At 58.7% G+C, this 15,595-nt stretch overlaps 2 protein-coding genes across 3 annotated transcripts in view; both read left to right on the forward strand.

Annotated features, from left to right (window-relative positions):
* Nucleotides 1-111: 111 nt before the first annotated feature.
* Nucleotides 112-13,635, forward strand: NFKBIE (nuclear factor of kappa light polypeptide gene enhancer in B-cells inhibitor, epsilon). The gene is given in 7 exon segments (XM_014951122.1): nucleotides 112-371; nucleotides 374-490; nucleotides 10,784-10,886; nucleotides 11,430-11,661; nucleotides 12,246-12,334; nucleotides 12,586-12,834; nucleotides 13,146-13,635. Coding segments are annotated over 7 exon segments (1,011 nt in total). The 5' UTR covers nucleotides 112-216; the 3' UTR covers nucleotides 13,212-13,635.
* A 1,603-nt stretch (nucleotides 13,636-15,238) lies between these two features.
* Nucleotides 15,239-15,595, forward strand: part of SLC35B2 (solute carrier family 35 (adenosine 3'-phospho 5'-phosphosulfate transporter), member B2) — a 6,635-nt gene continuing 6,278 nt past the window's right edge. The window contains exon 1 of one of the 2 annotated variants that reach the window (XM_014951120.1): nucleotides 15,239-15,593. The gene's annotated coding sequence lies outside the window, so the exon portion shown is untranslated. The remainder of the gene's footprint in view (nucleotides 15,594-15,595) is intronic. The other variant, XM_014951121.1, reaches the window with a different exon arrangement.

Genomic DNA, 15,595 nt, shown 5'->3' on the forward strand with positions numbered 1-15,595 from the left:
GGTGCCGGGGCGGCGGCGGCGGCGGGGGGAATCCCGGGCAGGCGGGGCCGGGCGCCGCTGAGTCAGTGCGGGCAGGGGCAGGAGGAGGAGCCGCGCCGCCTTAGCCTCCGCGCCGGCCGCCGCTGGCTGGCTTTCCGGGCCATGAGCCCCCCGGCGGCGGGGCCGGGGTCGGGGTGGTGGCCAGGGCCGGGGCGGGCGGGCGGCGGGCGCTGAGCCATGTCGCGGGCGGCGGGCGGCGAGTGCCGCAAGGATGCGGCGGGCTGGGACGGGGAGGACGGGCAGTGCGACTCGGGCATCGAGTCGCTGCGCTCGCTGCCGGGCGGGAGGGAGACCCCCGCCCCCGCCGCCGAGATCCCCCCTCCCGCCGCTGACCCGAGCCTCTGGCCGGGCTGCCGGCCGCCTGCCGCGCCGAGGAGCCGCCGCCGTCGCCCGAGGGGCTCAGCCGGCAGCAGCTGGAGGCGCTCACCTACGTTTCGGAGGACGGGGACACGTAAGTGACCGCGGCTCCTTCCCTCCTTCCCTCCCCGGGGGATGCTTGCGAGCGCCGGGACCACCCGCCCCAGCCCCGGGCTTGGCCCCTCGCTGCCGGCCGGTGCCTGGAGATAAGCCGGGCTTTATCTGCAGCGGTCCCCAGCCCTCTCCCAGCGAGCGCTCATTCAGCCGGGCCGTGAAGGGCTCCCGGAGCCCAGGTCCTGAGAGTCTCCCGCCTGGCGCTGTGCACGGATGCCTGGCACCGGCAGTGGGTTTGGGTGGGTGAGCAGTGGGGTACCCGAGCCAGGTCCAGCAGAGTGAGCAGGGAGAGGCACCCCCGGCAACATGGCACAGAGCAGACTCTCTGTAGGAAGCCAACTTGTACTTGCTTTGGGGCCGCTAGCAACTGGAAGGTGGTGTGGGAGCAAGTCAAGCCCCCCTGCTGACTCCTCCACAGAGAATGCAATGTTTCCTCCCCAATGGGGAAGGCTTGGCTGCATGAGATGGTGTGTAAGCAAGACCCAAAACGAGACTGGCTGTGCAGAGCAAGACCTTGAGATGGCCGTGTCAGGGCCACAGACCAAGCAACCCAAGAACTATTTGTTCTCAGGTGGAAATCTCCTCGGTTTGCCAACCCGCCTGCGCAGCCGCGGTTTTCATCACAGCTGTAATGCACTCCCCGCTACAGGGCTGCCCTCCCGAGCCTCTGTGACAGAGAAGAGTGTTTCTCTTAATGAGGGGGGGCTTCCCACATCCGTAATGCCCTCTCAAAGGCAGAGGCATCACACTTGAGGTATTTGGTTTGGCTTCTGGTAACTGCCTTCAGCTAATCACGGCTCTTTCCTGTCATACATTCCCTCAACGGAAGGTTTTCATCATGAGTGCACACACAGAACACGAGCGAAGTGTGCTCGCAGCTGAGAAGGGCAAAGCTTTGCCCCAAACCTGGGCTGGAGTTTAATACTGGGTAATGGTGCGAGAGGAAGAGAAACTAAGAGGCACTGAGACGAGCGAGCACGTATCCTCAGTAGTGGGAGCAGCAAGGGGGCTCTGTCCTCGCCTGGCAGCACACATCTGGTTCTGAGGCTGAAGATGAGCTGGGAGCCAGCCCCAGTGTTTACTTCCTGGTTAGGCGCCTGTGCATCTGCTAATTACTTCATTAATGCTTACTGTGGGATCTGCTCTGAGGATTGGCTGGAAGTCTCACAGCAAGCAAGGTTAGACTAAACCCAGCCTCCCACGCTCCCCAGCCGGGCGCCTGGATGCTGCTTTCTAGTCCTGTCCTATCTACAGGCTGGCTCTGGGGCTCAACAGCATGGAGGAGCTTCACCACCTTTCCCAGCCATAACGCTAGAGCCAGGGTACCCGCAGAGAGACACAGGGGTCTTTTTAGCAGAGCTGTGAAAGTAATGCCTCAAAAAAACCCCCCTGGGTTAGCCCGCTGTGGAGTGCCCACGGCTCGCTGCTTGCTCTTCTTTAGGATGCAGCTGGTTGGAGATGCATTTGCTGCTTGGGGCTGTTTTGTAAGGTGGCTGAGCCCTTTGCTTGTCAGACTCGCTTAGCCAGAGCCTAACGCAAGCATCTCATTAACTAGGGAAACATTAATTGGTGGTGCCTTGGTTACGGAAGGCAGGAGAGGTTCTCAGAGAGCTCTCCAAATGGTTGCAGTCGCTCTTCTGTTTTCTCTCGCTCACAGAGCAATTCGGAACAGGAAATCTGTACAGAGGGAGGGAGGGAGCTAGAAGTTTGCCGGCGGTGCAGCTCGTACAGCTCCGAGCTGGCCATGTCTGCGCAGGAGCTGGCTTTCCTGGGATCCGCTCCCAGCGCTGGGGAAAATAACACTATTCTTGTGGTTAGAGCGGCGAGGCTGTGAATTTCTGCCTCTGCTATTCCTGTCTCTCCTCCTGACCCTGCGGCAGAGGTAGGCGGCGTTTATATTTAGAAATGCTGAACATCCACCACTCCGGTCGATGCAAATGGGGACTTCAAGAGCACCCAGCGACTCATTGAACCGCCACCGGTACTGCTTGAGTCTAAGGAGCATTTGCTCATCTGGTGACACGAGGTCCCCCAGAGAAAAGAGATCAAGTGGCCACAGGCTGCATCCCTTTCATCCCGCCAGACAAACCCATCGGCTTCTTTTCATCTCTGTCAGCTGCACATTTCCTTGTGTGCCTTGCTTGAATGTCTGCCACAAAACATCTCCAGGCCGAGAATTAAAATCGTACTATCATTACATTTCAGAAGACGTGGGCAACAACACTTTCCTGTAATTGTAATTCTGAAAATACAAAAAGTTCAGGGGTTTTGGCCGAGAAGTTCCTGTTTCCCCAGCCGCCCTGGCTGGTACCGAGTGGAGAGGAGCACTGGGCTCACACAAAGGGAGCTGGCAGAAGCCTTGGCTGTCCATCCATGGCTCCCCTGGGCTTGCCCACCCATGTCACCGCGAAGTTTCCCTGGGAGGGGGCTCTGTTGGTCAGCCTCCCGCTTGTGGGGGAAGTGTATGAGGTGGAGACAGAGGCGAGGAGCACGTGCTTGGCCAGTTGGAGCGTCAGCAGGATCTTCCCTGGATTCGTTCCTGCCTGCCTCCGCAGGAGAGAAGCATTAGCCCAGGCAGGGTGAAGCAATGAGGCTAAAACTGGCTCTTCCTGTGCTCAAAATTAGAAGGGGTCCTGCTTCTGGAGGAAGGAAATTGGCCAACAGGGGAGATGTGGGTGTGATGGCCAGTGAAATGTGTGGGTGCCTTCTTCCAAGAATCATTTGCAAAAGTCTCAGTTGTCCGTTTTCACACACACCCCCACACACCCTCTCCTCCCCATCGGCGGTCCCTCTGCCTCAGGGAAGTCAGAGCTGCAGTGTCTGGGCTACAGCACATCAGTCCTTGAGAGAGAGAGCAGAGCTGGCGTGGCAGGAGAGATCAAGGATGAGGAACAGGGAGAAGATGATGGGTGCACTTAGGGCAGTGGTACTTCTCCTGCTTATTCCGTGGCAGGGTGGAATGGAAGCTCAAGCAGTCTTCTCCAAGCATCTGTCTTTTCCTTGTGAATCAAATGGTCCCCAAGCATCCGGCTCTTCCATGTAAACCAGCTCCTTTTCTGCTGAATTGAGTCCCTGTGGGACTGCTGTGCATGGAAGTGAAGAGAGGGGCTTTCCAGCTGCAGGCATGGCTAGCTCTGAGCAGGCTGCAGGCAGCTTTATCGCCATACCCCGGCCTCTGGACGAGCTCAACCTTTGTTAGGACTCGCTGAGGAAACCCCCTCTTTCTGCCCTCGCCAGGCAGATTCTTGAGTCCAGTGTCCTGGGAAAGGGGTAGGTGAGGAACCAGCTCCTTCAGGGTGGGATGGGGTGTGATGGGATCCCCTGCTGCGTTCCAGCACAAGGGAAAACCCTCCCTGTTAGCTTGGGCGTATGGCCACCTCTGCCAGCTGTGGAGAGGCAGAGTTGATTCATCAGTGTGAGAAGTTAGGCTGAGCTTCCTCTAAGACTATATATTCTGTCTTAAACTTAAAAACTCATTTCCCTTCCTGCCCGTGCTGGTCCTTGGGCCACATGCAGTTTAGGCTGTCGGTACCTGATGCCACGGTGATGGGCCCCTTGGGCAGCTGGGTAGAGTGCATGGAGTCTTGCTCTGGGCCCTCTGCGAAAGGCTGGGGGTTGTGCCTCTGCAGGAGGGTGGCCATCTTCTGCACGGGGCTCCGGATGCAAAGCAGCACAGGTCCTCTGCGGGGGTGAAGGTCAGGGGTCCCCAGCTCAATCACGGGAGGGAGATCTCGGCCTCCTTCAAGATGGAAAGTGGGACTGAGTGGGTTTTGGTTGAGTGCGTGTTTCGGGGAGGGAGGGGAGGAAGCCTGACTTCCTCCTTCCACCAGAGACAAGTGCTGCCCCGTCTGCTGATAAGAAATCACGTGCCAGTGACTCGTGGGCTGAGATGCCTTCACAAGGGCTTGGGGACAGTTAATTGAGTAAAACCGGGGCCCCGCGGGAACCGATGCTCTGAGCTCTCCTCCGTGGGATGGTAGCAAAGGGGCCTTTCCCTACCGAGCCCTGCCTGCCTGGGTAGGCGCTGAGCGCCAAGGCTCATCTTGTGGGCCCAAGAGCTGCTTCTATTCTAGTTCACCGGCGTGTGCCAGCTGTAACCCCTCCATCTTGTGTAGCCCTGTGCTGGCGATGGTCCCCACGCAGGGGAATGGAGGTTGTCCCCATTCAGGCTGCTTGCTTGGTGTCCCCCTGGATCCCAGCATTGACCCCGGGGGGAGCGCTCAACGTGTGACAGCAAGGGGAAACCACTGTGCAAGAAGGAAAAAGAAGCAGAGGGTTGGAGAGCCACAGTTTTAGGAAAAGGGTTAAAGATTAGAGAATTCTGATGCAGAGAGCGCACCTGGTTGCTGGTTGTGCTGGGAGCCCCCTGCTCGGCTGGGCTGAGTTGTTGCTGGCTGCCCAGCAGCGGGATGGCTGTAGTTAACGAGGAGGGATGCTCTTGGTTTTTCCACAGGGGCTTTGAAAGCTCTTTTCCTGATTGCCAGGGAAGTTCAAATCCATGCTGGGTTGCTCCCTAGTACACCACCACTGTGAGGCAGAGAAGAAAATGAGTCCTAACATGGGGCTGGTCAGAGGGAGAAGGGAACCTGCTGGGTCCAGGTCCCTGTGCCTGGCCTCTTGGCTCTTCTTCTGTGTGTGCTCAGGAGTTTGGTGAGTGGGGAGGGCTTGGTGCCCCTCTAAGGGCAGGCAGCTCTGCACAGGCTCCTTTTGGATGCCTCAGAAGTTGCTGGCTGCCCCAGGGGTCACACACGTACAGCCTTGGCATAAGATGGGGAAGTCCTGGCAGCCCTCTGAGATCGTGCAGGCAAGAAGAGATTATTTTTTTTTTTTCGCTGTTTGGATGACTTCAGCCTGGCCTGGAGGAAGTGTCTTCAGACTTTCCACCTGCATAAGTTTGCCTTGGAGCTGGGGAGAGGCACAGGGAACTTCAGCACACAAAAAAAGAGAAAGAATGGCTGGAAATTTCCATGTCCTGGGATGCAGGAGCCTGATGCCTAGCTGTAACAGAGCAGTCGAGGCAGGAAGGGCTTCAGTTCCCTGCACTCTGCAGGCAGGCCTGGCTGCTGCTGGGAAAGGGTTGAGCTCAGCTAAATTAACAAAGAAAGTTTTGATTTTTGTTGGTTTGGGTTCTTTTTTAATACAATGTGGATAAAAGAGGAGTCAGACGTGACTGTGTAGGAAGAGAGGCTGTGGGTTCTGAGCTGTGAGAGTGGTTACTGGGTGCCTCTCAGTGAGCTGCGTGGGATGCTCTCTACGCCCCGGAGATGGGAAGCCCCTCTGACTGGGGCAGATGCAGGGCTGAAGGGGGACCCTGAGACATCCTAGACCCACGGCTGGTGCCTCATTACAAGAAAATCCTGAGGCAGCAAGGGTATGTGCGTGAGGCTGTAAATGATTGATAGGGTGTATTGTACTGACTCTGGCAAAGTCCAGGCACTGTCCTCTTGCAAGAAGCTGACCTTAAGATATCTCTGTGTGCATGGAAACCGTAGAACATGTTTTCTTCCTGATGGGCAAGAATGGGAATTTACTTCATTTGAAATGGAGTTGCCACGGCTGATGGACCTTTCAGGATGCTCTTATTGTAATCATTCATCTTGCTTCTTGGCCCATGTCTGTGAAACCAGTTCTGTCCTCCTGGGATGGGCTGACCCGACTTGGCTCACCTCTGCAGTGATGGTAGTGCAGGACTGACCCCTCGTTCTGCATCTGATGTTTAGGGTTTCTGCAATCCAGGACCTACCACCAGCTCAGAAATGGAGCAAAATGCTCAAATGCGTGGGTGTAGGGTCTAGAGGATATAAGGCCAGGGGTGCAGTATGTGGGTGAACGGGGGCACATTCATTTACCCACCTCCTCGTCCTTTCTCACCTCACTCTAAAACAAGGTGCCCACAGCCCTCTTGCAATGACTCCCCTGCCAGTCAGCCTCGAGCACCCCTCATACACCGACAGCTGGACCAGACACTCTGCAGAGCACCACAGGAACGGTGGAGGCTGCCTGCCCTGCTTCCTCATCGATTCGCACCCATCCCTGTGGCCCCAGGACCAGCAGGCTGGGAAGCAGCTGCTGCCCGGTGGCTGAAGGGGCTTTGCCCAGGGAAGGGGAGATGAAACCTGAAGAACAGGAGACCTACGGCTGGAGCAGAGGATCAGCTCACAGCCGGCTGGGATCTGCTGCTCCCCTGGAGCTGCCAGAGAGAAGCTGGCACAATTTTATGGAGCCGGGCAGCATCACATTGGTATGCAGGGAGGAAGGGAGCTGGGCTGGGCTGGCAGAGGGCTGCAGGGCAGGATGGAGCTGTGCTTGCTGAGCCTGCTGGCAGAGGTTCATGCTGATGGCTGAGGAAGCGGTTAACAAGTTACGGGGCTGGAACAGGAGAGCAGGGTAAGCGTGGAATTCCCCTGCTGTTTTCCTCCTCCCTCATTCTGCGCTCAATTGCTGCTGGGGCCATTTCCTCCGCTGAACAAGTTTCTCTTGTGTGAATTGTTTGCATGATTTCCTACTGCTCCGCTCTGCCAAAATAAGGAGCCAGGAGCAAACTGTTCCCACTACAGACAGGGACCTTATCTAGAGAGAAAGAAAAATTAGTCAAAGCAAATTCTACTGAATGCTGGATGCCTTGTCCTGGGTGCTTCTGGGGTGAGATGGTGAAGGGAGAGGCTGCTGTGAGAACAGGATGTCTTGTTCCACAGCTGAGGGGGCATCTGCTGGTCAGCCCCTTTTCTAGAGGGAGGGAAGAGGGTAGCCAGAGAACTGGTGGGACTTCATCAGTTCTGCTTGTGTGTCAGAGCTGGGTGTCACTCCTTGCCTCCAGTTGCAGGCATCCTCAGACATGGGCACTTCTTCTACTGGGCACTTGAGGTCACTCAGAAGCCTGGGACAGCACTGTGGAAATGGGTGTTGTGTGCCTGAACTAGGACCATTTTGGGCATGGCAGTGCTGCGTGTTCAGACCTGAGGACATCCTCAGGGATGGCCTTGACTTCTCTGCTCCAAGATCGTTATCACTCTGATGATGGGCAGATCACCTCGTGCCAGAAATGGCCTGTGCCTGTGGGACCTTTGTGATTCAGAGCACTAACGAGTCCCCTTGTGCCAGGATGGAGCTGGTGAGCAAGTGGAAAAGCTGACAGCAAGCCCAGCAGTCTGTGTGCCTTGGCTGGCCACATTTCCCCTGCCCATTCCAAAACTCCCTGTTACCCTTTACAAAAGTCCCCTTGGGCACCTGCCCCTGTGGCTGGAGACAGGAGTGCTGCAGCAGAGGTGCAGGAGACTGTGGCCGGGTGAGGAGGGGTGTCTGGCAGGGAGCGGGTGTCTCTCTGTCACCGTGCCCTGGCTCTGGGTCTCAGTTGTGACTGCCGGGTGCCAGCATGCAGCAGCCTGTCAGCGGCTGGACCGTGTGGCTGCTGTGGCAGAGAGAGAGAGTTGTGCTTGTGGCCTTGGCCAGAGGAAAGTGGAGATTGGCACCATGCCTGTGCCTCAGCTCTCCTGGGTGTGGGAGGTTTCCCGGGTTCAAGAGGCGATCCTGATTCCAGGTCGGCATCACTGCCTGTGGCACAGAGTGCTTTGGTGCACAGATGCTCTTGGGCTCGTCCCAGCCTCATGGCCTTGCCGCGATTCCTCTGAATAGCTCACAGCTCTCGCAGCTGTTTCAGGAAGCTGAGGGCTGGCAATGAGGAAAGAGAGGGACGAATGCAGAAATGAAAGCGCGGGAGGAGGCTTTGCCTGGGTGGAGAAGGAAGAGGGAGTGAGGGGAAGCAGTTCTTCAAAGCAGGCATGCCCCAGCTTCAAGGTGAAAGCCTGGGCTCTGGCCAGGTGGGGACAATCACCCCCATCGCCTCTGTGGCATAGATGCCCAAACTTGCTTGGCATCAGCTGAGCCCCAAGCGGCTCTGCTGCCTCATTGAGCTGCAAAGCCAACCCAGGAAGAGCGAGGTGCCGGCGGTGGCTGAGGTCTGCCTGGGGTTTCCACGTCCCCTGAGTGACTGCCCCACTTGTCCCCACATGACAGTGAGGCACGGCGTGGGTCATGGCAGAAGGGCCGGGGGGATTCCTGGGGGCACGGGGGCTGGCTGCGGTGGGACGCGACCCCGGGCGCTGCTCTCTCCCCCGGGAGCCCAGCCTTGCTCTGGAAAGTGAAAGCAGCGGAGGTTTAAAGTTCAAGCCGAATTGCCTTGGAAAGTCCCCTGCCCAATTGCTCTTATCTCTGCCGTACCTGAACAAGGCAGATCCCACGGCCTCCTCCCGCAGGTGGTGCCTGGGAGCGGGTTTGGAGGCACCGGGGCTGTCCCTGCAAGGGGACACAGGGCGCTTCGGCACAGGTGCCACCGCCGGGACCGGGGGCCTGATGCAAAACCCAGCAGGGAACGTCCCTGCCCGGATCATACCCCAGGCCAGTCAGAGCCCGCCGAGGCAAGGGGTGTTCTTGCAGCTGGCTCCCCAGCTCTGCCCCTCGTTCCTGCCCCAGCTAGCCTGGCCTGGCCACCTGGGCTGTGCCCCTGTCCCATGGTCCTCTGAGGGGAGCCAGACCCCGCCTGTGGGGCTGCTCAGCCCTGGCCCGCAGCCCCCTCCCCTGCCCCGGGGATCACCGGCGGTGAGGGGGCACCCCACGGCGGTGTGGAGGCAAATGTGGGTGGCCTCTTCTTCCAGCGGGGAATTCCCTGTCGCAGCGTGACCCGGGGCTTCCCCGCGGATGCAGCCTCTCTCCTGTCAGTCTCCCGCCTGGCGGGAAGGTGAAGAGGAACTGGCTTTCTTATGCCACCGAAACTGGGGCTCAGCTGAGGATTCCCAGGGTCCCAGGCGCTGGCTCAACCCTTGGGCAGCACTTGGGAGTAGATGAATAAAGGGCATTTTGTGGACTGGCCTCTGGGCTCCTTGGCACATCCATGTCCCTGCTGCAGCTGGCAAGAATACAGTCCCACCCCTGCTTCTTTGCTGCAGCGCTTCAGGGCCAGGTCTTGCCTTCTCACCTGCAAAGGGATGATGTCCATCCCCTACGCTCCAGGTGGCATCCTGAAGCTGGGCTGTCTGGCAAGCGGGTTGTTTTTTTGGGGCTGGCACAGCTCCCTCCGGCCCTTGTCCCTGCCCACCTCCGCCAAGCAGCATGGGTGCCACGAGCCTGCTCAGAGCCTGGCCTTTGCTTTGGAGCTGATCGCGGCCAAAGACAAAAGCCACCCAGAGGTCCCAGCATGGTGGCGAGGAGGTGGCAGAAGGCTCAGCTCATGCCTGCCTTGCTCTGCAGAGCAGGAGCTCCTGCCTGCTCCTTGCTGCTGCCCACTCCTCCCTGCTGCCTGCCATGGGCAGGGGTGGCCCGAGGAAGCTGCCCTGTGGCAAGTGGCTGGTCCCTCTGTGCAGGGAGGCCTGGGAACACAGCAGTTCAAGAGAGGGGACTGGAAATTCCCTCTCAGCTTTGCCTCCGTCGTGCTCTCACTTCTGTTCTGACTGTGCCAGGGGCCGGTGTCAGACCCGGCTGGAAATAAAACCTCTCCTTGGGCTGGGGGACTCCAGGTTTCCTGGCCACCCCATGGCTGTGGGTGCCACGATCCTGAGGATGTGAGCATCCTGCTGGCCACCAGGCTCTTCTGGCTGTACCCCTGGTGTCCCTCTGTGCCGGCAGACTGCGTGCCAGCCCTGCCACGGCAGTGCCAAAAGGGAAGGATGTGGGGGAGAGAAGAGGAAATCGGTGTGGGCCAGCAGACCGGCTGGCACAGGGACTGTACCGCACAGGTGATCGTGGACTGATGCTGGGCTCCTGCCTGGCTTTGGCTGCTTGTCTTCGTGGAGGGGAAAGCAGAAGTGCAGTGCACAGCCAGCAGTGGGGAACTGGAATTCCCCGGGCAGCTGCTAGAGCCTAGACGTCCATCCACAGCCACCATACTCAGCCCTTGGGCTCTGCGAAATGCATCCCAGGCTCTTTGGTCCTGTCCCAGTTGGAAGCCTGGCTCTGGTCAGCGCCGTGTCCAAGCCCCATGCATGCTGTGATGTCTGAGGGAGGCCCCTGCAGTGTTTAGCGGGGACAGGAGAGTCCATTTCCCATGGGGATCGGAGTGAAGGACTGCCCTGGGGAGCCTCAGGCCATGTTCCTGTCCTGCCCTGCTGCCGAGCTTCTTTGGGGAGAGGGCAGGATGGAGGAGCTCTGAGCTGGTAGAAAGGGAATGGGACTGGAGGAGGTTGTTCCTCCGTGCAGCAGAGGAGGATCTCTGCTCCTCAGCATGGCACTCAGGACTCATTTTTCTTTTTTTTCTCTCCTGTTCCCTTTATCCCCTCTGCAGGTTGGTTCACCTGGCCATTATCCACTGCGTCCCAGCTGTGGCACTCTGCTGCATTGCTCAGCTGCCCAGGGAGGTGCTGGAGATCCAAAATGATCTTTTCCAGGTATGCAGATTTGATAGGCAGAAGATGGGAGGAAGGCAGCTGCAGGCTGCTCCCTAGACAGATGCCCAATCCATTTACCCTTTCCTCAGGACCCTCCACCCGATTCCTCCAGAGTATGGTGAAGGTCCCATGTGAGCAGCCTCTTTTCAGGGAGGGGAAGAAGGGTTTGGGAGGTACCCTGAGAGAGAGCTGTGGCAGCTCCCAGCATGGCAAGGTGAAGGGGTCCTTTACGAGGCCCCAGGACATCACAGACAGCCCTGGAGGGTGGAGCAAGCATGGCTTGAATGTGGCAGAGTAGATAACCTGGGAGAGTGAGATCTGCCCCTACGGGTGATCCTTGAGCTGAAGGGGGGTGAGGAGTGGCAGGTCGTTTGCACCTTCTGGTGTCAGGCATGCTTAATCCTGGGACAGGGATGGGCTCCTGTGCAACAGCCTACCCATGCCACCAGGCTGGCTCCCATAGGCAGATGTGGCCCATCACGCTTGGTGTCCTGCTGGGCATCCCCCCCTCTTTGCTCATTTCTGTCCCCACCTTCTCTCTAGACCCCGCTCCACCTCGCCGTGTACCTGGAGCAGCCCAGCGTGATCCAGGCGCTGATCCACAAGGGAGTGAACCCGGGGCTGCAGGACCGCAACGGCAACACGCCGCTGCACCTGGCCTGCGAGCAGCAGCACCTGCAGTGTGCCCAGCAGCTGCTGCAGGGCTCAGCCCCACCGGAGAGCACGGCGCAGACCCACGGGCACCAACAGGACCTGCAGCTCCAGAACTGGCAAGGTGAGACCTGGGGGCAGCCCGGTGGAGGGCTTGGGGCAGAGACCGTACGTTGTGTATGCTGGGATCCAGGAGCATCAACGAAGCTGGTGAAGGGCCTGGAGAACAAATTGTACAAAGAGCGATTGAAGGAGCTGGGACTGTTTAGTTTGAGGAAGAGGAGACTGAGGGGTGACCTCATCACTCTCTATAACTACTTGAAAGGACATTGTAGAGGGGTTGATGCTGGTCTCTTCTCACGGGTAATTAGTGATAGAACAAGAGGGAATGGATTCAAGCTGCAACAGAGTAGGTTTAGACTGGACATTAGGAAAAAATTCTTCACAGAAAGAGTGGTCAGACACTGGAATAGGCTCCCCAGGGAGGTGGTTGAGTCACCATCCCTGGATGAGTTTAAGAGTCGTTTAGATGTGGTGTTGGGGGATATGGTGTAGGGGAGAACTTTGTAGAGTAGGGTAGATGGTTGGATTCGATGATCCCGAGGGTCTTTTCCAACCTGGATTGTTCTATGATTCTATGATCAGGGCTGGCGTGCCTCGGGGTGGTCCGGGCTGACTGTGTTTCTCTCTCTTGCATCCCCATCCCAGGCTTGGCCTGCCTGCACATCAGCACCTTGAAGGGGAACATCCCCATGATGTCTCTGCTGCTGGAGAGCGGTGCCAACATCGATGTTCGGGTAAGGCTGAGCACGGTGCCTGGCTCCCTTGGGCACTCCCTCTGGCCTCAGGGCGGGCACTGCTATGGGACTTGGTGGCACTGAATTTTGAGGGAGAAGAGAGGAAAGGTCCTTGAGGGGCTGTTGGGTGCCATGACAGCAGTCAGGGTGGGGACTGCACCCTCGGAACCCTGTCAGGGGGTGCGGGTGGGTGTTGCGGGGCCCGTCTGAGGGGACCCTGTACCCATACCCTTGTGGTCTGCGGTTTGCAGGAGGGCACAAGCGGGAAGACCCCATTGCACCTGGCTGTGGAGTGCCACAACCGCCGGGCTGTCCAGTTCCTGCTGCGCAATGGGGCGTACGTGGACGCCCAGATGTACAACGGGTGCACCCCGCTCCACCTGGCCGTGGGCCGCAAGGATGCTGCCATCGCCGCCATCCTCTCACACTCTGGGGCTGACACCCTGCTGAGGAACATGGAGGATGAGACAGCCCAGGACCTGGCTGATGGCAACGACGATGTGAGTCTGTGCAGGGGGAAGCCTGTGGCTCTGCAAGCGTGTTGGGGGGTGTTGGAGTTGGGTGATTTGGGGGGAGCTCCTAGGAAGAGGCTCTAGCCATGCCTGTCCTCCCCATAGGGTGCAGGCATTGGGTCTGTGGGGTGACTGCCTCTTGCCTCAAGCCCTAAGGAAGGCCCATCCAGGGTTTCTTGGCACTTCTCTGGGGAGGTGGGAGGCTGCAGGGCTGGGGGGGAAATTCTGGGCCCCTACCCCAGCCCTGAGTGGAGACACAACCCTGGATCCTTACACCTCTGCACCCTTGGCCTTTGCAGCTCCTCGCCTTGCTGCCCTTCGATGACCTGAAGATCTCGGGGAAGCCTGTGGTGTGCTCTGAATGAGCTCCTGGACTCCTTTGGCCCATCAGGCTGCCTCCTCGCTCTGCGCTGTTGCCCTGCTGCCTGCTGGGACCTTGCCTGCCTGCAGTTCAGTGGGAGCAGAGACACTTTGGGAGACACTTTCCCTCATTGGAAAAGTTTTATTGGCCTCAGGCTGCCTTCTTGGAGGAAAGAAGGTGTTGCTATGAACACTACACAGGGGAGGCTTTTCTTTTAGTATTTGTGTCCTCAGCAGGACTGAATTTCCCCTCGCTGCCATGGGTCTGACTTGTGGGGGGTCTCCAGCTTACCCGGGGAAGGAGGAAAAGAGGACTTCTTTTCGTGCTGTACGGTGGATGAAGCATCCTCTGGCACCCCCGGATGCCATCAGAATAAGTGTGGGGTGAGAAGGGTTAACGCTCACTCTAATAAAGGTTTGTTCTTGCTGTGGGCGCCTACGGTCTCATGTGATCTAACCCACCCTGCGTGGGGAGGCTGAGCGTTACCCCGGGGCGCCCAGGCATGTGAGAGCTGCAGGGGCTTCCCCAGCTCTGCAGCTTCCTCGGGTCCTGCACCCTCCCTCGCTCGGCAGAAGGTGAGCAAGAGCGCAGGGGCTTCCCCGCTTGCTGAGCCTTTCATGTGCTCAAGGCCAAGGCTGGGGTGTCCCAGCCTGGTGCTCTGTTCCTGTGCCATCCTCATGAGTGTCTGGCATCAGGGCTGAAGACAGAGCATCGGAGGTGCTGGAAGACCAGGTTGAGGATCCCTGCTTCTGCTGTCGTGCCTGACATTTCACTGCCTTGCCATGCCGTGGTTTCCTCTTTTGTAAAGAGGATAGAAAGATCCTGCACCATCTTCTGGCTTGGGCGGGTGTTAAAAAACTTAGGGCATGGGTCTTCCCTGGGTTTTAGATTCCCCCAGGCTGAAAGCAGCAGAAACGGCAGGGTTATCTCCACTTCCCTTCTGTTGTTCAGCTCACCACCCTTCCCTGCCCCCTCTCCAAGCCAGAGGAGCACGTGTGAGGCACTGGGGAACCAGCAACAGAAGGTGCTGTGAGAATGGAGAGACCCAGCGCGCCTGACACCACCTCAGCCAGGGAAATTCCCCACTTGCTGCCTGGGAGCAGCTGCTATTGTTTGGGGCAAATCCTGGATGGCGCAATCACCCCGAGATGCTCTGGAGTAAGCTTCCTCCTCCCTTCTTGGAAAGACAGATAGCAAGGGAATGCTGCCAGGAAAGCAGCACGGGCTCCCTGCAGGCCTCCCTGGACCTTGCCTGGTCTCTTCCGCAGTGCTGGGTTGGATTGCTCCATTTCTTTTGAATCTTTGCCTCCCACCTTCTGGCAGGGCCTCAACCCTGCTGCTAACAAGCCATATTCTGCTCATGGGCCTCGGCCAGCACCAGCCAGGAGCAGGTGCCCCGTGGGGCTGCTCTGGTGCCACCTTCGCAGGTGACGTGGGGCACTCCTGGGTGGGCTCAGAGCAGGAGCGACGGGTGCTGCAGGGCAAAGAGGCACGGTGGGGCCAGGGCTGCAGCTGGGTGGGAAGGGGAGAGAAAAGGCACCAAGCAACAACCTGAAAAGAAGTTGTGGAGAGGTGGGGGAGTTGGTCTCTTCTCCCAAGTAACCAGAGATAGGACAAGAGCAAAGGTCCTCGAGCAGCGCCAGGGGGGGTTTAGGATGGATATTAGGAAAATTTTATTCACTGGAAGGGTTATCAAACACTGGAACAGGCTGCCCGGGGGGGTGGTGGAACCACCATCCCTGGAGGCATTTAAAAGACGGGTAAAGCTGGTGCTTGAGGGACGTGGTTTAGCGGTGGCTTTGGCAGTGTTCAGACTGATGGTTGGACTCGATGATCTTAAGGGTCCCATCCAACCCAGACGATTCCATGATTCTATATGTGATCTACACTTTATTTTTAAATTATTTTAAAATATTTAATAAAAAAAAAAAGGCTTGTAAAATGTTACCGGGTGGCCACCTGGTGGCCACAGCCGGCGCTGCAAGCCTTGCCCGGGGCTGACACGGGGTGGGTGGCAGGGCTGCGGGGACGGGGAAAGGCCTCTTCCTCCCGCCCCACCGCCCGGGGAAGGGGCGGGGAGCCCGGCGGCCCGGAGTCCCGGGGCAGGGATGAGGTTCCAGGGCTTCTGCACCGCAAACGGGTTATTTTTTTTTATAAGCGTGCCCGGGGCCAAGGCGTTGAGGGCGGTGTGGAACGGGGCCCGCCCCTCGGCCCTTGGTAACCCGGGGCTGAGGCCTGGGCCCGGCGGCGCCTGAGCCGCTGGCCCTCCGAAGCGACAGGGGGCGCTGTGGGGGAGCCGCCGGGCAGAGGGGGCGCCGCCGCCGCCGCCGGGAGCGGAGCTGAGGGGAACCGGCCGGCAGCGGGGCCGGCGCCGGGGCCGCAGGTGGG

The sequence above is a fragment of the Calidris pugnax genome, unplaced genomic scaffold, assembly GCF_001431845.1.
Source record: "Calidris pugnax isolate Ruff unplaced genomic scaffold, ASM143184v1 scaffold24, whole genome shotgun sequence".
NCBI lineage: Eukaryota > Metazoa > Chordata > Aves > Charadriiformes > Scolopacidae > Calidris > Calidris pugnax.